General features: G+C 46.1%; 1 protein-coding gene across 8 annotated transcripts in view; it reads left to right on the top strand.

Moving 5' to 3' along the window:
* LOC148036253 (uncharacterized) overlaps positions 1 to 25,093 on the top strand; it is a 162,882-nt gene that overhangs the window by 83,382 nt on the left and 54,407 nt on the right. For all 8 annotated transcript variants that reach the window (XM_087678269.1, XM_087678271.1, XM_087678270.1 and 5 more), the window contains 4 exons: positions 9,516 to 9,575; positions 9,875 to 9,982; positions 15,264 to 15,393; positions 23,726 to 23,796. In XM_087678269.1, the coding sequence (XP_087534395.1) occupies positions 9,516 to 9,575; positions 9,875 to 9,982; positions 15,264 to 15,393; positions 23,726 to 23,796 (369 nt within the window). The remainder of the gene's footprint in view (positions 1 to 9,515; positions 9,576 to 9,874; positions 9,983 to 15,263; positions 15,394 to 23,725; positions 23,797 to 25,093) is intronic.

Consider the following 25,093-nt stretch of genomic DNA (forward strand, 5'->3'; position numbering starts at 1 on the left):
CCAATGTTCAATTAGAGGTCTCTATTGTGCAAAATGTCTGTAGTGCATCCAAATATTGTTGTAAGCCCTTAAGAGGAGTCAGGCATAAGCACAATATCATCTTCATACAATAGAATGGGTATCATCAACTCCATGAGCCATGCACCAGGGCCTTTTCATCGATTTATAGTCTTCTATCTCATTCACAACTGCCTCAGAAGAAGGCCCTTAGCATTAAGCTTCACCATGCTCTACTCTGATAATCTAGTTGAATGATTACCAAACCACCCCTGGATCTGAGCTTAATACATCCTAGGCTACTTCAGCCCTCGTTGGGCTTCCATCTCCAGTTGACCAAATGAAATTCTTGATGAGGTGGCTCACTTGGCCATGCGTGACATAAAGGATGCCCCGACAAGAAGTAATATACTATCCTCTCTACTAGAGACAGTGGCGTTGTACTCCAACACAGTAGCTTCTGTCTTATGCGCAAGACTAAGGGTGGTTGCTGCTGCTCTTAGGTGATATCATAGTCCACATGGCAACCCAGGTATCTGACTGAAGTGATGCAAGGGACCCAAGTGAATTTCTCAAGTAGCGTCCAATCTGGCTGCTGATCGTCACAAACCCAAACTCTGTAGGATTTGTGCCAATTGATAAGAGTCTACAGAAGACCTCCATCACAGCCACAAAGACCTGAAGTTCTCCTTATCTTTATCCAAGTAAACAGTTGTCGTCTGCAAACTCTACATCCAACAGCTCCTCAAACTGTGGGATGGGGAGTCTAATGCCACTGGTCAGGGGAGATTTTAAGTAAATGTTATAGGTCCTAGAATGACCAGTTCGGCAGTCCAGTCTCAAAAGCATTCAGGAGGGGCTCTCACTTTACCCTCATGGAATCTGGGTCTGTAGCCATTGCCATTCATCTCTCATGGTGCAAATGATCTCTGTCCATATAAGGGTGAGGGTCTTGGCTATAGAAATATGTTGCCATTATAAAGCCCTTCTGCAGCTTAGTGTGTCAATGTACCAACAAATAGTGCTAGGAATAAGCTCCCATCTGTGACAGTCCAGCTGTCTAATATCCACTCAATTTTAGAGAAGCCTAGGGCAGGGATGGCTGTACTTTCCTGAAAGTGATTGTTCCCACAAGTGGGTCCTCTCTTTATGATCCATGCTGCTGCTCTCCTGGTCACTATCATTGTTATCATCCATGAAACTGTAAATAGTAGTGTCAATGGTATCATCTGTGCAACATCCAACCAATCACTGCATTTGTTTAAGGAAAGGAAACATCCAGAATTCGGGTCTGGAAACGATAAAGCAATTGAGTCTGATTGCTTGTGCCAAAGATATTTAAAATACCATAATCTCTGTGATGATGAGACATCTATTTGACTTTGCTAGCCCTCATCTGTAAGATATTTTCTACTTGTCCTGCGGCCCCTTCAGAGCATGCCTGTCTGCTGTGTCCTGGAACCCCTGCAGGGCATAGGAAGAGACAGTCGCCCTTGACCATAGACCTTCTGTGGCGGTTCTGCGCCCTCTGCCTCACGCACGAAAGACCTCCCCAGTCGACCTGCTCCGGTGCCTCCATCCTATGCTGTACGTTCATACCACTAGCATTCGTTGCTCCCTCCGTCTGCAGCAACATTCCTCTTGGTATCACAGCAGCTAGATTGGTAGCCCCCAGCAGTGACGTGCAATGGAAACCTCTGGTTAGATGCCGGAGCATTTTGTGAGTGCCCCCCAATCAAACACCTTGCGCGTCGGCCTCTCTCAGGAACAGCTCCTTTCCGTCCGTGCCATAGAACTGGAACTGAAAGAAACAACAATCTATGGACAGGTCATAGGACCCTCTCCATCCAGGGCCCAGCTTCGGGATTGGCTTCACTCCAGGCTATGCATTGGCACAGCGCAAGTTGCGGAGACAGTTCTCATGGGTCAGGGGATCTTCATGGTTCGACTCCCCTCCCTGGATGTAGCCCGTGAGCTAGTGGATAGCTCACCTTATGCCCCCCCACGAAGGGGGTCATTTACATGGTTCCTTGGTATAGTGGCTTCACAGTGGAGGAGTTCGCGCTCCACAACAGGTTTCCTGGACACCCGGTCACCCTTCTATTCCTTGGATTGGTGGTAGAGTATCGTCAGTTAGTGGAGGACTTTGGACGGCTTTTCAGCACAGTTCTTCCTCCCTCCTTCGCGGATGGCCTTCGTGGATGGAGTGATAGCCATGGGAGTCCGGAAGGTACAGGTGGCTGTAAAAGATACAAGAACATACCCAAGTTTCTTGAGATTGAGGCAGGTAGACACTCTTTCAGGCAGCAGGTTATTGAGACAGGGCAGCTTAGCCGGTGCTTGCGATGCCATGACTTTGGGCATCAGGCAGCAGACTGCACGCGTTTCAGAGCCAAGACGGCTCAGCCGGCTGAACCACAGGTGGATGCTCATAGTTTCACATGGGTCCACAACGACGATAGAGAGGGAGACGGCGGAGGGGGGCCTCAGCCAGCCCCTCAGACACAACCACGGTAGCCAGTAGAGAGCAGGAGGGCGGGCGACGACCCCCATCAAAACACCTCGCAGCACCCCCCCGTTCGTCCCACACAGTAGGATCACAGGCCTCTACCCCCACCACCCATTGAGGCATCTCAGCCCCCCCTCCCCCCAATGGATCCCTCCTCGACCCTGCTCCATAGCCTCCCCCTTGTGGGGCTAGTCGCCTCCCCTCACACCCGCCTCATATGTCCGATCACCCCACCACCCCTTACTCGTCCTCTTCCCCACCTTCTCCCTCGCCGATCAGCACCCCCGATCTTCACCCAGTACATGTGTTCCCCCAACCGCACAACCCCCCCCCCCCCCCCAACCCCCCACCAACCACCACCACCACAACCACACAGTCACTAGCTCATCTGGTCCAGCCGCCCGTCACACCTTCCCTCATAGGCGCAATTGCTCCCCCAGGAGTTTTTACGTAGTGGTCCGTGGTCTTATTTGAGAGTTGCGGAGCGCAGAGAGTTTCCACTACCTCTGGAGGTGGGGATCTTCATGGTCCACAAGTCAAGGAGTGGCAAGGTCCATTTACTAGCACCACCAGATGGACCAAACTATGCTTTCTTCTTTCACATCTCTCATTCAGGAGATTGGATGATGACACAGATAGAGGAGGAGGTGAGGGGCGAGGTTGCAGACCACATCTCCTAGTGGATGGGAGAGGGAGGACTAGCACTTTTTTCCGAGGGTGCATAATGGACATTAACTGGTGGGTTGGAGCCGAGGTCCCATATTTGAGTAGTATTTTTTGAGCCCCTCCACAGTGGAGTTCACCGATGGATGTGATCGAGTGGCTCCTCGCACAGGCTGTCTGCTTCTACCGGTGTACAGAGTCACGTCTCTCGGCCTAGTTGATAGACACCCTGGTGGTACCGCCTGGAGCATCTATCACCCCCATGGTCCCGCCCAAGAGCCACCATGGGGGAATGGAGTTCACCCTCCAAGCCTGTGGCTAAGCACATTCGCATGCCCCATAGCTCTTCCTCTTCATCAAAAGCTTGCACATTGAACAAATGCTTGTTCAGCCACTCACAGGTTTCCCCATGAGTCTACACCTAGCATCCTGGAATGTGAACAGCCTCCACTATAGTGGGGCACGTGGTTCTAGGAAATTGATTGTTCGGCAGGAGTTGCAGCTTGCTCTTGCCGGATAGATCGACATCTTACTTCTTCAAGAGCACAAGCTGATGCCAGGAGGCATATTCCACGGTGGATTCCGTGAGGTTTTACGGTGGATTCCGTAAACTTAGATGACCGGGGCTCATACGCAAAGAGGATTCTTTGTGCGAGAAGTTGATGGGGACGCCTGTCCTTTCTGGTGCGTAGATCGGACGCAGGTAGCTCACGTAGTGAATTCCCAAAGGTCCCCAAGAACAAAGTACTCTACTTTTTAGCACAAAAACCAATGTAAAAGCAAGCACGACATGAGACAAGAGACAAATTGGGTTGAATCTCCCCCATGCCTTGTGTGAGCGCTTCACAAAGCATGTATTTAATATATATTTCCAATCTTTTTGCTCAAAAATAGCCCAATTACAAAAATATGACAAGCTTTTAGCTTTTGAGTTTGCTTTCTACCAAAAATAGGAAAATAAAGCTAATGGACGGTGCCCAAAGAGTCTGGCACGCCCAATCTCAATGTCCAAATAAAAATAACATATCCAGGCGCATAAGCGCATACAAAATAATAATAAATAATCGATGTCTCTATAGACATAATCAAAATATAGGCGTGGCGCCTATCAAAATATATCCAAAGGTCGGAAACCCGCTAGACTCCAATGCTTTCCTCCGCCACTGCTGCTATCTCTACACATCAACTAAAGCATTCACAATCGTTAGTAAAATAACACAATTAAACCGACAAAAGTGAATACCTAGCAGTCTTCAGCTACATAAATAAATCAACTGGTTAGAAATAAATCCTAACCTTAATTTATTACGAGTGCGCACTCTAAACTCATAAACGTTTATTAATTTAATATGCATTTTGCGGAATCACCCGCTATGGAATCACCCATGTACACACTAAATTAATGAAACGCCCGAAAAGGACAGGCGTCCCCATCAACTTCTCGCACAAAGAATCCTCTTTGCGTATGAGCCCCGGTCATCTAAGTTTACGGAATCCACCGTAAAACCTCACGGAATCCACCGTGGAATATGCCTCCTGGCATCACAAGCTCACCCCCTCTCAAGCCCATCGGGTAGGGAAGGTACTTCTAGGCAGCTCACACACCTACTGGGAGTACTCCATCTCAGTGTCCACTGCAGGAGTGGAGGCGTATGCACCTCTATTGGCCCGAGCCTCACCGCCTATGTATGAGACCATGGGATGATTGTGGCAGGGAGGGTCCTATGGATCAAACTGGATATAGGGGGCTCGTGCCTTCGAGCCCTCAATGTTTATGCTCCTATTGAGGTTAGGGCACACAACAGGTTCTGGGTGGAGATCACAGCAAGACTTCCAGAGATGGACTCTTGGATTGTTGGAGGAGACTTCAACAACCTGGAGGCCTTAGAGGACCAATAGGGCAGAGGCAGGGATTACTAGGGTATGGCAGGGGAGGAGCAGGAGGCATGGGAGGTCTTCCTCCTCACAATAGGAGTACATGATGCTTGGTGGGACCGAGCTTTCCACAGGAGGAAGAGGTGGCTGGAATTCTCTTCAGGATACAGGCTACTCGGCGAAGCTCTTTTGGAGCGGTTGGACAGGATCTATGTGGGAGAGTGGGGGGTGCTCTCGTGGAGGCCAGGTAGGGTAGTTGGCTAGTACCACTTTGTCTGACCCGGTTCTCCTCACTTTTGATGCTCCAGCTTCAGCCCATGGCACACGATCTTGTCGGATCCAAGACTCGATTTATAGGAGGGAGGAAGTAAGGAGGCTGGTTGAGTAGCTCTGGACTAGGGAGTGGGCCAGGGGGAATTGAATCGCAGAGGAGGTTGTAGAGGCCTTAGCCGAGTCGAGCAGGATCTGCCAGGAGGTAGCCCTACAGGCCAGGCAACAGAGTTGGGAGGAGGAGAGAGCACTTCTGCGAGACCTAGCTGCAAAGATTACTCCAGGAGGCACCATGGGATCCCACTCTCCACATGCAGGAGGTGCGCGCATGGGCAGCCCTCGCCGGCCTTGAGGACAGGTGCTCTGAGTTCTCCTTCCATACCTCAACATCTTTTTGGGCACGGAAGGGGGACACGATGTGCACGGAATTTTTTCAGGTGCATGAGCCTCGCACCTCAGGAGACTAGATTCGCAGCCTCCTTGATCAGTACGGGAGGATTCGCTCTAGCCCAGATGAGGTGTTGGAGATTGCCACTGACTTCTACAGACAGCTTTTTCAGCAGGAGGCAGCCTCAGTCAGAGTACAACGATATAGATAGCAAGTCTAGGATTGCATTCCGCCCCTAGTCACGGAGGAGATGGGGCTCTCTCTCCCAGATGCCTTCACAGAGAAGGAGCTAGCTGAGGCCTTCAATGCATAGGATGGGCAGAAATGCCCGAGAGAGGATGGTCTTTCTAAGGCCTTCTTCACTACCTACTGCGAGGTGGTGAAGGACCCCCTACTACTGGCCTTTTAGGAGATTTTCGGCCCAGGACGGATGCCAGGGAGTTTATCGGTAGGTCTTGTTAGTCTCCTCCCCAAAGGGGGAGATTAGTTGGAGCTATCCTAGTGGAGAGTGGTCACCTTGTTGTCAATGGCCTATAAGGCCCTGGCTAAGATGATCGGGAGTCCACTCTGCCCCATGCTTCCAGACATCATTCATGACACCTAGACAAGTTTTGTCGAGGATAGGAGCATCCTAGACAATTTCTTCACTTTTTTCGAGGCTAGCAAGTGGGCTCAGCATAGTGGTCAAGGATTGGCAATACTTCTCCTGGACTTTGAGAAGGCCTATGACAGGGTTGACTAGGACTTCTTAGAGGGCACCATGGCAAGGCTGGGTTTCCCCCAAGCATGGATCTGCAGGGTTTCACCACTTTACAGATCGGCTACTAGCAAGGTTCTCATTGGTGGCAAGAGGGGGGAGGAGTTTCGGCTAGAGAGATCTGTCCGGAAAGGTTGCCCTCTTGCCCCATATCTGTTCTTACTCTTTGCGGGAGTGACCGAGCTATGTGGCCTGCGACTTCTGGTGAGGGAGGAGGCTGAGCTGTTGGACTCAGAGTATGCAGATAATACTGCTCTTTACGTAGAGAATGTTGAGTTGATGCTAGAGAGAGTGAGACTAGCTCTGGAGGTATTTTGCACTCCAGCTGGAGCAAAAATCAACTGGCGAAAGTCGATTGGTTTTCTTACAGATCCGGACTCCAGCACGGAGTGGGGCGTCCACTTGGGGTTCAAATGGGTGTGCAGGGGACAGACCGTCCGATATCTAGGGTTCCAGGTGGGGCTTGACATCACTCTTGCCCAACAGTTTCTTCCAGTTCTTGACTCTATTAGGTGGAAGTTGATCCACTACTAGAGCACTGTTCGCCTTTCTTTAGTGGGCTGAGCCTTGGTGGTCAACCAGGTCCTCCTAGCGACGGCTTGGTACATTGCCTCCTCTTGTTGGTGTTTCTCCTCGTCTTGTGTGGTTCACCTTCACCGCCTAGTGTGGTATTTTCTCTGGGTTGCTGGCTCAAATGGTTCTAGGGACTCCTGGGCCAAGGTGGCATGGGTGACCATCATCCGGCATCGGTTTGAGGGAGGGCTTGTGATCATTGACCCAGAGTTCTAGAACTTGGCCCTTTTGGGCAAGCTAGTGGTCCGTGGTCCCACACCAGGCGGGCAAACCTGGAAGGTCCTTTTTCTCGGAGGGTCTCCAAGAGTGCAGACCAAGGGTTGGCGGGGGTTGAAGGCCATCCTTGAGATGGATCTTCACGACTGCCCAGATCACGCCACCAAGATCTTTATTCCTCTGCAGTTTACTTCGAGTGTGGCAGGGCCTTTGCAAGGCCCTAGTTTAGAGGCCTCTAGGATGCCAGGAGGAGATAGACCACCAGTCGATGGTCTGGAACCCCCAGGTCAGAGATCGGGACGGGATACAGATATAGGTGAGCGATCCCACATCTAGTGGGCTGGCTGGGAGGCTGGCCTTGCTCGTACTATCAGGATGTGGAGAGAGGTGTACATGATGGGTGATTAGGAGGTGTTTCAGCAGGCATTAGGATTTCAGTGAGAGGAGCTGAGCTGAGGAGGAGGGAGATTGACTTAGCGATCCCTCAGGAGTGGCTAGATCCCCCGATCCAAGAGCTGATGGAGCCTGGGGAGGTGTGGGCTGCTAGATTTTCACCGGCAGGTATCCCCTTACAGGTGGCACGTAGAGTGGGTGGTGCTCCTTGTAGGACCTTCTTTACCGTGCAGGATGGGGGGCATCTGGTTCTTGACAGAGGACAACAGGATAAGGAGATTGTTGTCCTTTCTTGGAGGAGGATTCATGTGGCCGGTGGACTCCAGGGGAAGACCTAGCGACTCGACCCTTATGTACCCTGGGAGGAGTTTTGGGAGTGGCACCTTTGGATATGGGAGAGCAGGCCACTTGAACAGTTGGCGTGGGATCCTAGAGAGTGGCTATGGCCGGCCAACTACGATTGCCAAGAAGCCTCTTAGGTTCTTGGAGTACATAGCGAGGATTGGTAGACATGTACTGATGTAGGAATATATGGATTGGGCGCCTTCGCGCAACAGATATTGGGCGGAGCATAGCATCACGGATGCCTTCCGTCGGACATTCTGGCATCGCGTTTGGGACAACTAAGGCCGAGGAGGGTGTCGTATTTCCTTTGGCTTTTGGCACATGGGGGTCTGGCTGTTGGGAGTTGGTTGGCCTAGATGCAATAGGATGGAGGTTGTAAGCACTGCCCACAGCAGCATTTGGAAACTCCAAAGCACTGCCTTTGGTCTTGCGAGGCGGCACAGCTCGTGTGAAGAGGAGCCTGCCGTATTCTCCCGCATGTGGCACCTAGCCTTGGATGTATTTCGTGGGGGGCTTTTTGCTGGCAGGGAGTCAGCCAGGGCCGTCACCTTTTGTATGAGGCCGGGATGCAGGACACGGTTTTTCTCATCGAGGCTGGGTCTTGTGCAGTGGTCGGCTTGGAGGCTTTACCCATCCACCAAGTATTGGAGCCCACAGCAGAGCGCTCAGAGGTATGGGAGATCATAGGAAGTCTTACAGGATGGCACATTTGGAAGGCACACTGCTAGGTGGTTTTTGGCGGGGAGTGTCTTTCAGTATAAGCGACTTTGGTAGAGCTTTGGACCTCCATCATCCACTCCCTCCATGGCCGGTGGTACTAGGTGCAGGGCGAGTCTCGAGCCCACCGTCAGGAACTCCATCTTCACTTTCTGTGCACTTGGGATGGCCATGACCTGTTCTTCATGATGCAGGTGGGCAGTCCCAGATGGCGATACACCCCCCCTCCATGCCTTCTTGCCCCCATCCCCCCTAGACCGCCTTGAGAGGCTTGTATACATGATGGATTTGTGATTTGCATCAACTCCAACTAGTCAGTTGAGCATGTGCGCTTCGTTGTATTCAGCCTTCTGAGTAATATAATTAGCCACATTTTACTTGCAAAAAAAGAAGATATTTTCTATTTTCAGAGCTCTGATTTTTAAATTATATCTGTATTGTAGATAGAATGTGTCATGTGTCTCCTTGCTAACTGTAGTTTTAAGATTTTTGAACCACCTACATCTTGATATCTGCTGTGTTGAAGTGAATTTCAACTGTAGCATGACATGTGTGCTTGAGAGAACTAGCAGAAAGTGCCCCACAACCTCTCATTGTCCAGTGACTTTATACATTTAACATAAATTCAATTTTTATGATGAAAGGTTAATTAAACTTTCCGGTTTTCATAATGCAACTATGGAGTGTCCACTTGTATCATTTTAGCAGAACAAGTGTTTAAAGCTGTATAGAACTTATGTATGTGGTTGCAGTAGACGTGTACCCTTGCAAATTTCTGTGCACTTTTGATCTTTTACTTGCTATCTTTTCAGTACGATTGGCTCGTGGCAAATCCAAACAATGTGATCATTGTACATTGCAAAGCAGGGAAGGCAAGTGTGCTTTTGAACTCATATTAAAAGTTTTAAGGTGAAGCATCCAGTCATTACCATTAGAATGTTGGACTGACTGTGCTGGACCGTGAATTAAACTCCTCTAGAGATCTTTCCAGGAAGGCTACAGTTGTATAAACAAACTATAAGGATCTTTTAGATTAAGCATGCCTGATTTGATGTTAACATGAGCAGATAGATATCATATTTTATCTTCAGAATTTTTGTTTGTCAAAGGGATTTAGTAAACTTAATCCTTCAATTTTATGATGTGACAATGTACATTTGGGTTGCTGCAGGGTAGGACAGGATTGATGATTTGTGCTTACCTGTTATATAGTCGGGAATGTTCAGATCCAGTCACAGCCATGCGATTTTATGGAGAGAAAAGGACAAAGAATGGGAAGGTTTGCTAATCTCACATTCATGTGGTAATATTTGTTTCATTTGCTTACTTTTTACAACATATTTGACTTAATGTTGAAGAAAATTGCAGTATATCAAGAGCAAGCTATAATGCCCAATTAATCTTCTTGCTTTTGAAGAACATTGCGTTGATTTATGTAGAGAACGAGAAGAAGTATTGTTGAAAAACAGGACCAACTGCACGGGTTCAGTATTTGAGAATTTAAAATGGCATATAAAAGTGGATGCAAGATGTATATAGGCTAGACTAGTTCAGGAAGAACCTGAAAAAGTTTTCCAGTGTAAGGAAGCTACACGTCATAAGGTCTTCTAAGTGAAAAGTGCTTTCTTGAAGTTCATAAGTCAGAAGGCTTCACACACTACAGTTGAGAGACTCCTAAAGGAAAGAAGCCTACATCTCTCTATCCTTCAGAAGTTCCTTCTACTAGCTGAAAACAAATAGGACAATGAACACAAGGATCAGATAAGTCTAAACCCATTGTGAGACAATAGTAAATGTGTCCAATCTATACCAGACCACAGAGTCTGGTCTTCAGACAGCAAGAAAGGCCATATGGTCCTCCATTGCATCATGTATATACCTTATATCTCTCTCTAAATGGGTGCTATGTTGATGGATGGGATTGGACTGTGTCTGGCATACTACATCCACCATTGGAGATATGTGATGATCCATCATTGCATGACAATCAGAAATTCAAATGTGCGAAACGGTTAGCGGTCCCAAGGGGCTTCCTTTCCTAGATCAAGAGGGTGCCTAGGATCTCCTCATTCAGCCCAAATTGAGAGGGACTTCGGTTTTATTCATCAAGACTGTTAGTGTAGAGCTTCACCACAGGCTTCCTTCCAAATGCAAGTATCTGGAGGGTATCGCTCTTCTGGTTGGAGCAACATTGCAGCCCAATGCTGTACACTAGGTAGTACCAACCTTTGTTAAAGAGAACTTGAGACAAGTGCTTTTCAACAACCACTTGAAACTATAATCGAGCCACACTATGGGGCAGAGGAGCCATCTCTCTTAGGTCAGACCCTTTTACAAGTTTCCAAAATAGTAGTAAGATAGTGATAAGTGTAGGAGTACCGCAAAGTGGTAGTTGGGGATGTCACTCAAAACTCAATTGGTCTCTTCTCTAGAGGGAACATTCTTCTTAGGGTGATTGCTATTGAGAAAGGTCTTGATCTTCATTGTTGAGGAGGATTGCAAGGTGTAGGTTTGACTCATTATGCAAGATGTGGTAGTAGAGGATAACAGTGGTTTCTTAATGTGAGGTATGGTATATACACTTGGACTCAGTCTTTTGTGTGACTGAGGATTGGAGTCACCGAGCCTGATAAAGAATCCCCTTCAGAGGCTACTGTGTGACTCCAGTGGATCTAGAGGAATCCTTTCTTAGAAGACCTCCTAATGTTTGCCTTCTCAGCTATAAATACTAGGATAGGAAGGAGGATCTAGATAGGTAGGGTTAGAGTGTCTCCAACAACCTCCTAGCATTGGTCCATGGATGGCGTTTCTTCACCATTCCTTCTAAGTCTTGGTGGAGATTGATAGATTCAGATCTAGGAAGATCCTTTTGCTTGATGCCATGGGATCCTAGTAGTTTGTTCTTGGCTTGGGTATGTTTTGGATTCAACTACCTACTCTAGGTATGGAAGAATGCGACAAAGGAGGCATGGAGACAGTGACCTTGGAATTTCCCTAGAGCTTAGGAGGTTTTTGGTGGAAGGATCATGTGCTTGTCTTTTGTGGTATAGATGGCATTGTGATACTCGGCAATTGTAGCCTATGTCACAAAATGAGATCTAGCATGTGGCTGGAGGATATTCAATAAAAGTCATGCATTTCTCATCTCTAGGCAGGTTTTTAGTAGTATCTCTAGACTCTACATGAGACTTCTCACAGATAAAGTGAACTAAGGTCATTATCATAGATGGAGTCCACTACTAGCATTATGGCTTGGTACATTTGGATAGTGGTCATCAATTATGCCTATTAGCAGAAATGCATGTCTATGTCTTTTCTCTGTATGGTCATCTCCTGCCTGTGAGTCCTAATCTGAGTTAGACAAGGGCATTAGGAGCTCTGACAATCTTTGTTTGTTGGTATCTCCTAGGCATTTTAGGTGGAGATCCTTCTTGCCTTGTGGCAATTTCACAGCTTGTCTGCATGCCCATGAAGGAGAGCAAGTCTGAGCAGCCTTTTTCTCACTATTGAGATGGCCATTGTAGCCACTTCTGCAGGCCGGACATCATCCATGTGGGTGGGCAAACCTGGGTGGCCATCTTAGGGACTGGCAGCAGCATTTGGACAGGTCCGACCTGCATTAAGATGCAGGTCAGCGAGCAGCTCAGCTCCTGATCAGCATCTTCTTGACTGTTGCCTATTTATTGCCAGCCCCCTCTCCTCCATGCTTATCATCATTTTCAGTTCCGTCCTCCCTCATCATTGTTATCATCTCCTGCCTCCGTCTAGCACCCTCACTGATGTGTCCCAACAACACGAAAGGGCTGACAGCATTCTGTGTTCAGTCACATTTGTTCATTTGTTTAAATAGTGTTCATCTCATCTCCATCTTCTCTTCTCACTTCGCATTTGTGTTCCCTTCGTTTGCACATTCTCACATGGTATCATTCGCCAAGTTGAGAGTTGGATGTGATGAATTGGAGCATCGTCTTTGCTCTTTACTGCTGTGGCACCATCCATATAGGGCTGAAAGGCTGTGTTTTCATCCCTGAAGGGTCTTAAGTGCCGTGTTTCATGAGCAGCCATCTTTCCGCTTGCGTTTGCAGCCTGCCCTCTCCCTCTGCTGTGTTTGATGCAGCTAGCACTTCAAGGAAGCTGCGTTTCTGCTGAGGTTATCATCTTTTAGGCTGTTGAGGAGCTAGTGGACCTCTTGTCAGGTTGATGTAATCAGCAGTGGGCAGGTTGTCATCAGGAGTAGCCTCATTTGTGTTTATTTTGAAGGTTTCAAAAGGGCATCGATGGTAGACAAATTCAACTAGCAGGATCGAGTGGATCAAGACCACAAGGACCATTGGGCATTCCAGCTGCCATGACTATGAGGATCATCACGAAGATTGCATGAGATTGTGAATCAGATTGACAAGCAGACCCTGAGCGAACCCCTTGAGATCACTCTATTCCTACTTCCTCTTTCATGATCAATAGTCCACAAATTTGCAAAATGGCACCACCTTTTCAGGTGCTTGTCCTACACTCTCCCCACTTCTGAAAAGATGCATGGGACCAACTACTCTCTTTGGTTGTGCAAAGCCAAGTGTATCCTTGACATGTTTGGCATGTGGGAGTTTGTCACTATCCCTCATCCTTGACCTACCGTGGATATCCAGATTGGAGCAGATGTGGACTCTGCAATTTTGTGGGATTGGCTAATGCTAGAGCCTGCTCTTGTCTCTTTGTGAGTTGTACAGATTCTATGCTCATGTGTGTAAGATATATCCATACTACCACACAGATCTCGACTAGGTTGGCATTCCTTTACCAAGTTTAGACATTTGGACACCAGGTGACCCTGGAGTTGGAGCTACGATATTGCAAATTCCCCTATGATGAAGGGCCACATCAACCCGATGGAGGAGGTTTGGGATGAGCTAGGGGAGATTGTGGCTTTGGAGGAGCTAACCGTGATACTTCTGTCACATCTCGCATCACTGAAGTATGATGTCTTCTACACAAGTGTTCTCACCTCTTATGCACATGATTTCATCACATGGGAGGAATTAGTCCTTATGGTGCTTGAGCAAGATGCATGCCATAAGAAGATAGATTGGCATGAACCCAGTGCACAGAGCTATGCTTTTGTGGCATCTTCATCAAGCAAAGGACATAGCTCAAGAAAAAGACAGAGAAGAAGATGTAGAAACTAGAATCATCTTTTGACGCTGATTCAAACATAGGGAAAGCGTAAGGATATCCCAAGTGTCCACATTGTAGAAAGACCTTGCCTCCAAGGAGAAGTGATGGAAGAAGTATCCTCACCTTTATCCTAGAATGAAGGACCGATGGAGCCTATGTTAGCATCTACCTCTACTCCTACCATTACAATAGAGTCAATATTCCTTCACATTTATTAGATGGTCGAGTCTACAGTCTCCTTCAGCTACCTCATTTTGTAGAGGCCCTAGGTCATCAATAGGGATGCTATGAGTCACATGACTCATCGGGATGATTAGCTCCAGCATCTTCGTTCTTAGGAGGGTAAAGTTATTGTAAGTGATGTTTCATTAGTTCCTCTTGGTGGCGTTGATGCCTTGCCATTGTTTATCACCATCCGTTGTCGAGCTCCGTAATGGAAGTCCTCCATGTTCCGGACTTGGGGTTCCATCTCCTCTCTATTTATGGCCTATCTGGACTTGGTACTGTGGTTGTCTTCATCGAGCAAGCCACCTTTTTGAGGATGCTACCTCAGGAGCCATTCTTGTGTCACTTTGGCAAGTGAGAGGGCTGTATTGGTTCCGTTCTCTTTTCTGAGAAGCCTCCTAGACATTTCTTCTTTGCCACACCTGTTCCCAGATGTGCACCTCCCATCCCACAAGTTTTATCTTGTCCCCGGCCATCTTCTTTGGTGGTTCCCCATTTCCCCCATCCCTTTTAGAGGGGGATGATCTAGGTGATACAACTATGGATTTCCTGGCCTTCCTTGTTTCAGAGGGGGAATCCTAGGATCTTGAGGTGATACAACTATGAATTTCCTGGCCTTCTTTGTTTCAGAGGGGGAATCCTAGGATCTTGAGGAGCTCTTTGAGGGTTTATAGTCTACATCAGACGTGCCCTTCGTGCAGAGTCCTTTTTACTTCCTCATCAAGCTACCATCCCTTGCTGCTAGGGTACCCATTGCCTGGCCATTGGTGAAGATCATTCATACTCATAGACATAGATGAAAGAGATTGTAGGTACAAGGGAAAAATTAAGTTCTCTTTATTGCAATTATTTACCCTATCTTAAACAATGTAATCTTGCTCTCCAGTCATTGATCTATAAGTTTAACATGCTCAGCCAACCTTCTTGTTTACAATTTCTTCTGATTTCTTCAGACTCAATTATTGTACTAATATTGGCATGCTTTCATGGTAGTGGAAGGAAATATGCCACTTTTTCTTTAAACATAGTGCTGTTACCTTTTGAGGAGAACAAAATTGTCCTACTAAGTCTGAGTCTGTAGTTGATGTGGATATGGGTGATATGTGAGTGTAAGAAAAATCAATAATCCTGGTCGTAACAAACTTTAACCTTTTGTGTTCTAGGGTTTGACCATACCAAGTCAAAGACGCTACTTGTTTTATTTTTATGAGCTTTGGAAACATGGACCTCGGAACGTAGTACCTTTGGCAATCACGAAAATTACCCTGTATTCGAATGTTTCTTTGGCATGTGGTATGGTTTTCCAAAAATTTTCCATTCAAGCATTTTTGTATGCATTGACAAGTGTTTTATTAAAGGTGAACTTTGCTTCATTATAAAATGACATTGCATAGATTGGTTTTGTTGTTGAACCAGAATAAAGATTGTTGGCTTTTCCATTTATTCTTGGAAGTTTGAGTGTTGCAAAAGCTCTAGCTGCCTTGTCATCAGGCAAGTACTTAGGTGACAACGGATTGGACACAATCTTTCTTCTTGAGTTATTGAGATCTTATCAATGGGAAGGACTTCTAGCCTTTCAGTTTACAGAATCAAGAGACATGCTAGGGAGGCTAACTAAGGGATTGATTGACTGCATTCTCAAAGGAAGTAGAGATGGATTAGACATCACTCAATGGAGACCGATCACTTTGCTAGGGATCTTCTGATTACTCCATTTTTGCTTCATCATCAGGAGTTATCCTTTTCTTCTCCTCCCTCACACCCTCCCTTTTACAGGTTGGCACTTTAAAGCTATGGCTTCTCTTGATGGACAGTCCATTGGGTGCTTCTACTGCAGCAAGAATGGTCATGCCATGGTAGACAGACGACTTTGACCTTTGCTCCCCACACCGTTGTTACGTGAGCGGTGATCGAGTACAAGCCTCACTCACAACCTGATAACGAGATGTTAAGGAGTGCCAATTAGGGTAATTGACTTTGTTGATGAACAACATAGACACGAAAAATTTTACATTTTGCAAACACCACACAGACACCAGACGACACACAAAGCCTCTTGTAACTCGAAAATATCAAAAACACAATTCAAGAAGAGCATCACACACCTTGCACAATGTTCGAAAACACAATGATAACGAGAGTGATCTTCATAATGATGGTTTGATATTAGTGATGCTAATTAGTAGAGCCTTGACAATCGAAGTTGGCTCCTTTTCACATCCATCACACCACACCCATTCATGAACATTCTGAAGTCGAATTATTGAATTTCAAGAGCTAGTTGGGAATGGAGCTCTATAAGGTGATATCCTTTTCCATTGGACAACTAAATTGCAGTTTGCTTTATTATTTATGCTATCTCCTGTTGGGTATCTCATACGCCTTACTTACGCCTACGCTCATATGGGAGTGTGCGGGTGATCACTAGGACACTGGGGCACTTTTTACTCTCGGTAGGAGAGGTTTTTTCCCCCAGATTATGTGTACTATTTTGTATGTGCTTGTGGTGCACACTTACGGGCACTTACTGTGTTCGGGTGTGAACAGCCCCTTATAACTCTAAGGTATAAGGGTTATCATTTGTACTTTCAATGTACACTCTATTCAGTACTATTGCATTGGGTGTCGTGCTCAACTCTGTCTCTCACTCTCACACTGTCTACTGCACTTCAGCTGCACCTCGATCCTCTCCCATCTGACATTTGGTATCAGAGCTCAGCTCAGAGCAGTCTTCTGTCTGCAGTCTGCAGCCCCCGCCAGTTCTGCCCCAGCCGCCTGTTCCTGCCCAGTCCTGCCTGCGCCTGTCAGTCCGTCAGCGCGCAGCACCAGACGACTCCTCTGCCCAGCGTGCAGCTCCAACAATCAGCGCGCCACCTGTACCTGCGTGCTGCCACCTCTGCCCAGCGAGTCCTCTGCCCTGTGTCTGCCCAGAGTGCCCCTTCGCCTGTCAGTCTGCCTGCGCAGCCTCCCTGCGCTGAGCTAGCCTGTGCCGTCAGCTCCAGCTGCCAGCGTGCCACCTGTCTCCACCACCCAGTCCTGGGTTCCGCCTCCTCTGCCCAGCGCGCGCCCAGTCCTGCCTGCGCGTGTCACTGGACCTGCACGCCTGTACCTGTGCGTCAGTCCGACTGTACCCAGCAGTCATTACCTCGGGAATCGTGCCCGTCGTCAACACGCAGAGGTAACATTCTGCATTTTTTTTATACAGGAGTTCGTGCAACAGGTTCAGGTTCAGCATTGGGAAACGTGCTGAACAGCAGGTTCAGTTTTCAGCATTGGGAAACGTGCTGTGTCTGTCTGTGACACATTGAATGCACATTTTGGGGCTTTTGTAACAGACATTTGTGACAGAAATTTTGGGCAGAAAATTTTGGGGCTTTTGATGTTTTAGTGCTGCTGAGCACTAATTGCACCTTGGGAAGCGTGCATCAGTGACAGTTTTTTTTTGTGACAGAGTACCCTTTGCACATTAATTGTAGACTTGTGTTTGCTGCAATTTCTGGAAATTTGCAGATTTCCAGCCCGTACTGCATTGACATTGCTCAATTGCCTTTTGGGAAATAATGGCAAATCAGGGAGGAGATGTATTCACCTATGTGTCCAAGGAAGACCGATTGGATGGGAACAATTATTCCCTTTGGTCTTTCATGATGAAGAATGTATTAGTGGCAAAAAATTTGTGGGATTATGTCAGTGGAGAGGAAGCACGACCGGGAGTTGTGGCTCCCGCTACTCCTCCTCCAGGAGGACGTGCAAGAGGGCAACCTCAGCCCGCTCAGCCACTTCCCCCAAGAACTGCAGCTCAGAAAACTTGGGATACACGGGATGCACAGGCTATGTCGCTGATTGCATTGGCAGTTCAGCGTTCTATCATTCCTCATATTCGTTCAGCAGCTTCTTCACAAGAAGCTTGGTTGATATTGGAGCAGATGTTTGCAGGAAAGAATGAGACTCGCATCTCTTTCTTGAAGAAAGAGCTAGAGACTCTAAAGATGAATGAGGGTGATTCTATGCAGGATCATCTCAACAAAATTCAGGACTTGCGGGAGCAACTCATGAATGTGGATGAATACTACTCAGATGCGCAGCTGATTTCTACGACATTGAATTCACTGCCTCCCTCTTACTTGGCTTTTCATATTGCCTTGAACCTCACTATGAGGATTTCGAAAGAGCCCATCACTTTCATTCAGCTTGTCAGTTTGCTTCTAGAGGAGGAACAAACTAGACGGAACAGTGGTGTGGATGGTATAGCCTCTGAGCAGGCTTTTATGTCAAGGCAGAAGGGTAAAAACAGCCAAGGGAAAAATGCTTCGCAGAGTTCTGGTAGTAGTAACACTTCACAGACAAGTCAGAAACAGGGGGGCACGCAAGCCAAGAAAGGAAAATGCCATTACTGCAAGAAGCCTGGCCACTACATCACTGAGTGCAGGAAGCGCATCGCCAAAGAGAAGAAGAAGGAGTTAGGGATGTCTGTTTCTGTAGCTCCTTCCACTGCTAGTGAGTCCGCGTCCTTTGTTGCAGACAGGGACTATTGTTTTTACACTTGCAGTTATGATGTCTCTTGGGCTGATAGAGCATTTAGCTCTACAGAAGATGCTGACACTTGGTTCTTTGACAGTGGTGCTTCACGGCATATCACATCTCGTAGAGATTTGTTTGCTTCTCTTGGTGCACCTCCCGTTGGGAAGTCTGTTCAGTGTGCTAATAATGCATCATACCCTGTTCGTGGTATTGGGGAGATTCAGCTTACAGCCATTGATGGCTCTATTCTCCGCCTACAGGATGCTTTGTATGTGCCTGGCATTAAGAAGAATCTGCTTTCCATTTCTTCTATGGCACGTTGTGGTTTGCAGGTCACCTTTGATGATGACCGTTGCATGGTCCGTGATAAGGAACACATGACATTGGTCTTGACAGGTTCTCTGTGTCATGGGTTATATGAGTTGGATGCTCTTTCGGTAGATCAGTCTGCATATTTGACATCCACTCTTACTCCTGCTATGTTAGAGGCAGAGTTATGGCATGCTCGTTTGGGGCATGTAAACTATGGCAGCTTGATGCTATTACAGCGTACTCAGATGTTGGATGGATTACCTCTCTTGGAGAGACCTCCTGAGCATTTATGCGAGGGTTGCATTTTGGGGAAAATGCATCGTTTCTCTTTTCCCCGTGATGTTGCTTTTAGAGCAACAGCCAGATTACAGCTTGTGCATTCGGATGTTTGTGGGCCCATGCAGACACAGTCATTGGGTGGTTGTTACTATTTTGTAACATTTATTGATGACTTTACACGTTTGTGCTGGGTCTACTGCTTGAAAAAGAAGTCAGAAGTGTATGATGCATTTTTGGCTTTCAGTGCACTTGTGGAAACTCAGTCTGGTTGCAAGATTAAGACTCTCCGTTCGGACCGAGGGGGGGAATACATGTCCTCTATGCTGAATTCTTATTTGTAGCAGAAGGGCATTATCCATCAGTACACTACTGCATATACTCCACAGCAGAATGGGGTAGCAGAGAGGAAAAATCGGTCACTCATGGAGATGGCCAGATGTATGCTGAAGGCAAAGAGTTTGCCTCATAGTTTTTGGATGGAAGCCGTCATGTGCGCTTGCCACATTTTGAACAGATGCCCTACCAAGGCCTTGAAAACCGTCACACCTTTTGAGGCTTGGCACAGCCGCAAACCTTCTGTTGGCCACTTCCGTACTTTTGGGTGTCTTGCATATGCCCATATTCCACAGGTACTTCGAAAGAAGTTGGACAACAAGGCTGTAAAATGCATCTTTATGGGATATAGCAGCGAAAGCAAAGGCTACAGACTCTATGATCCCGTGACCAAGAAGGTTTTTGTCAGCAGGGATGTTGTATTTGATGAAAAATCAGAATTATCCTTGGCTGGTTTTGATACATATCAGGCTGCCCGTGATGTCTTTGAAGGGCTGCTGCCCATCACATTTGGTGATTCAGCTGGTACTTCAGCAAATGAACCTAATGTTCAGCCAGCTGCTCCTATGGAACATGCAGTAAATCAGCACATTGCTGAAACTGAAATTCAGCGGGAACTTGTACACAGTCAGGAAGCAAGACAGGTGCCTAGATGGTACACGCAGACTATGAGAGATAGTCATTTGGAAACACCCTTGGCTGGCCGTACTCGAAGGCAAACTCGACTGCATGATTCAGCACATTCCATGGAGTTTGTTATGGCAGCATGTACTCATGATAATGAGGAGCCTGAATGTTTTGAGGATGCACGACATAGTGTGCATTGGATGGCAGCCATGCAAGCTGAATTGGATTCTATTCATAAGAATCATACTTGGGATTTGGTGTCTTTGCCAGTTGGCAAGCGTGCCATTGGTACGAAATGGGTCTACAAATTGAAAAGGAATGCAGATGGATCCATAGATAAGTACAAGGCACGGCTGGTAGCTAAAGGCTACGCACAGAAAAAGGGCATTGACTATGAGGAGACCTTTGCTCCTACCTCCCGTATGACGACCATTCGGTCTATGATTGCCTTGGCTGCACATTTTGGTTGGAAAGTGCATCAGCTGGATATAAAGACTGCATTCTTACATGGGGAACTTCAGGAAGAAGTGTATGTACAGCAGCCCATTGGTTTTGCAGTTGAAGGCTCAGAAAATTTAGTATGCAAGCTGAAAAAAGCTCTATATGGTTTGAAACAAGCTCCACGAGCTTGGTACGCAAAGATAGATGCCTTCTTGCTTAGTCAGGGGTTTGTAAACAGCCCATCTGAGTCTACCCTTTATGTACATAAAGAGGGGGGATCCATGCTGATTTTGTGTCTATATGTAGACGACCTTTTGCTCACTGGAACACGTGCTGATCAGATTTCAGCATTCAAAAATAATTTACAGCAAACTTTTGACATGTCTGACTTGGGTATTTTGCACTATTACTTGGGCATCCAGTTTGTACATGATGCTAGAGGCATTGGATTATGTCAGTCAAGGTACATTGGGCAACTTCTTGAGAAGTTTGGCTTACAGGATTGCAAGCCAGTTTGTACACCCATGGAACCTGGGCTCAAACTGTCATTACATGATGACAGTGATTTGTTTGATATCCATACTTATGCTCCAGCAGTGGGATGTCTCATCTATCTATGCCACACTCGGCCAGACATACAGTTTGCCGTTTCAGTTTTGAGCAGGTACATGCATCAGCCTCGTATGTCGCATTGGCAAGCTGTGAAGCGTGTGTTTCGTTACTTGCAGGGTACTAGAGCTCTTGGATTGCTTTATGCCAAGGGGGGACCACTGCAGTTACATGCTTACAGTGACTCTGATTGGGCTGGTGATTTTGATACTCGTCACTCCACTAGTGGCAATTGTTTCTTTCTTGGCTCGTCATGCATTTCTTGGCTTAGCAAGAAACAATCCACTGTTGCCACGTCGTCATGTGAAGCTGAGTACAAGGCAGCCTTCACTACTGCAGTTGAGTGCGTATGGCTTAGACGCTTACTTGCTGATTTGGATGTATCTGTTACGGAGCCTACTCCTTTATATACTGACAGTCAGAGTGCCATTGCAGTGGCACGGAACCCTGTGTTTCATGCTCGCACGAAACACATAGAGATTCACTACCACTTTGTCAGAGAGAGGCTACATGCAGGTGATATCAGCCTTGTCTACTGTCCTACCACCAGCAATGTGGCAGACATCTTCACCAAAGCTCTTCCACGAGACAAATTTGAAGCATTTCGCGATGCTTTGAATTTGATGCCCTTTGGTGGCGGATGATCCTTGTACACTTGATCACTCTTCACTCCAGGGGGGTTTGTTGGGTATCTCATACGCCTTACTTACGCCTACGCGCATATGGGAGTGTGCGGGTGATCACTAGGACACTGGGGCACTTTTTACTCTCGGTAGGAGAGGTTTTTTCCCCCAGATTATGTGTACTATTTTGTATGTGCTTGTGGTGCACACTTACGGGCACTTACTGTGTTCGGGTGTGAACAGCCCCTTATAACTCTAAGGTATAAGGGTTATCATTTGTACTTTCAATGTACACTCTATTCAGTACTATTGCATTGGGTGTCGTGCTCAACTCTGTCTCTCACTCTCACACTGTCTACTGCACTTCAGCTGCACCTCGATCCTCTCCCATCTGACATCTCCATAGACATTTTTTTTCCCCACTCTGTTGGAAACTTTCAACATTGAATCAAAGCCATCTCTTCTGTATTCTGATTCCTTCATAATTCTCCACTTGCCTTCTTCCATAGACTCCACGATGACGAACACTCCCTTTAAATCTTCGGAAAGTATTTTTTTGCTTCAAGTGTACTTGTTTTTGTTCATGCATTATGTCCTAGCAAGAATATGCTTTGAAATTTGTACCAATGCTCAATCACATACGAGTTGAGGAAAAAATGCAAATTGAATCCATGCTATGCAATCAAACAAGCAATGCTCCACGTGAAGAAAAATGGATGCATTGAAAAATAGTGTCTAGTCTATCTACAAGTGCACGTGCATCATGCAAATGCAAACACAATTCCTTGATTTAATTATGATTCTTATCCTCACCTCTCAACACTTGACAAAAAATTACCATACTCCGCTCCACCATTAACCTGGCACCGGCCCTTTTATTGTGTGGACATAGAGCTACACTAGAAGCCCATTCCCTTACTCCCACAATGTCAGACAGAGTGAACTGAGGGACATTGTCATATATGGAAGCTGATAGCCAATATCATTGCTGGATATTTCAATGCAATACATGCTGGCCTCTTCATGGCCATGCAAGTTTCTTTGCTGATGATGTGTTCAGTGCACACCATGTATACAGCAACACTAACTCTTATATCCTAACCCTAAAATGCCCTGCTCTTGTTCACACTACAAGGCCCTCCAGCCATCCTAACTTATTAGGTATGCATTCAAGAATCACAGCTAGTGACCCCTAGTGACCAAATAGTCTGTGGTCAATGATGAACATTGCGAGTACCCATCCATCATGACTAAGGATGTAACAGGGTTACAAAATTATGATTATGCATCTGCAAACAACAAGACTGTATGCTCGTTTAGATGTAGCAATCTCACATACTCATTTAGATGCACAGAATAAGTGCGAATTCTTTTTTTCTTATATTGCTTACACTGAGTTGGAGCCCATCATCTGAGACGAGAGAGTCTAAAAGGCCATAGTCAACAGTCAACCATTGACCAATCCAACATCAACAAGGTGCTCAATGAGGCAATTAGAATTGATGACTTCTCTAAAGAGAGGAGTTGAGATTGCAAGGGGATAGGAACACAGGACTTCCAATTGAGTCGAAGTGGCAGAGGTACCTCCTGCAACAAGTTGTGGTTGATGTATATAGTATGTAGTAGGTAACTGATTCCATACTACAAGCCTCCCTAGATTGGTTGCAAATGCACATTTATTTGCTTGCCCTCCGTTATAAGGTTTTGGTTGAACTCTTTCCTAGAACTCTTTTTACCATCCATCTTCCAATCTCTTCCTTTATAACAGCAAAAATCATTTTAATAACAACTTTGATAAAGTGTGCTTTATGTCTTTGTATTCTATAACCATCAATATGTGTCCAATTTGATTTTTCTGGATGTGTATTTTTCTAGAACAGATATGCAAATTTCAATCTCTTGCAATGGAGGAAATGGTAGCTATAAGCTGAATCCTATCTTGGAAACACAAGTAAGAACTCTTTTCATGATTTTTGACTAGACAAAATAAAACTGGGTGGACAGAAATGATTTTTCTTCTGAAGGTCAAAAGGGGGATTGATGAAGTGGATGGTTTCCAACTTCTGTTGTTTCCCATACATAACAGCAGACTTTGCCGTGAACATCTTTAAACCCAAAACAAAATAAAAACCCAGAAAATACTTGTGCTATAAAAGGGACTCATGCAGATACCAAAACTTACAAGTTTACAGACTTAGATCTGCATACAGTTTTTGGTGAAAGAGGACATAGAATTTGGATAGTAGCAACGAAACCAGTTTGATTAGGTTTGAATTTAGCAAGGGTATTATTTTCTTCCCCATCTCTTTGTTCTGGGATGTTCATACTATCCAAAGTGCTGAAAACCTTAAGCTATCCAACAGTCAAGCACGTTACTCTGGTCATGTATCAGAACTGCAGAATATTCAGAATTATGTGAAAGTATAAGCATGTACCAAGTTGGATTCTTAGGACATCGGATTTCTTGTGAAGAAAGCATCTAGGCAGCCCCCATAGCAAATGGCCCAGCAACCCGTATAGCAAATAGTCCATACTATCAACTGGCTTTCGATACCAAATACATCTAGTAGATATCATTTTTCAACTTGCCAGAAGCTTTTTAATTACCTTACTCCAATGACGCAGCAAATGATATATTTTTCCTTTTTTCAAGAAGAAAACTTGTATTAGTGAACACAAACATTGCACTAGCATGAAGAAAGAGAAAACACGTTCACCCAAATTGGCTGCTCTAGAGGTGGCTAAGCTAGTTATAAGAGGCCAAAGGCTATGAAAAGTGGTGAGGAATGGCTTTTATGGGTGATGGTGTCCAAATGAGCACCATACTCTTAGAAATCGACCACTGTAGGGGATTGTACTCAAGTGATGAATCTCACACTAAACACCATAGTAATGCTCTACCACAAATGGGCTTGGTGTCAAAGCAGCACAAAAATCCTTGCAGCACTCCATGGAATACTGTGATGTATGCATGAGTTTTAGCTAGATCTTATATTTTGTTCTATAGGAGACATGCTAATGATTAAACACTACATGATATAGAGTAAGGACAGTTGCCAAGCAGTGAGATTGGCCAGAAGTTCCCAAATTTGGAGAAAGAATGCTTTGAGTTCAGGTAATAATAGGCTGCAGTATCGGAAATTGGGATAGTTTGTGTGAATAGAGATCTCATATGTTTGTGCTAGAGCTATGCTATTGTGGGATTCTTCTCCTTAACTATGTTTCAGCCTAGCTACCACTTTATATAC

This window comes from Lygodium microphyllum, chromosome 5, assembly GCF_053477565.2.
Source record: "Lygodium microphyllum isolate KBCC chromosome 5, Lygodium_microphyllum_v1.1.10, whole genome shotgun sequence".
In the NCBI taxonomy this organism is placed as follows: Eukaryota; Viridiplantae; Streptophyta; class Polypodiopsida; order Schizaeales; family Lygodiaceae; genus Lygodium; species Lygodium microphyllum.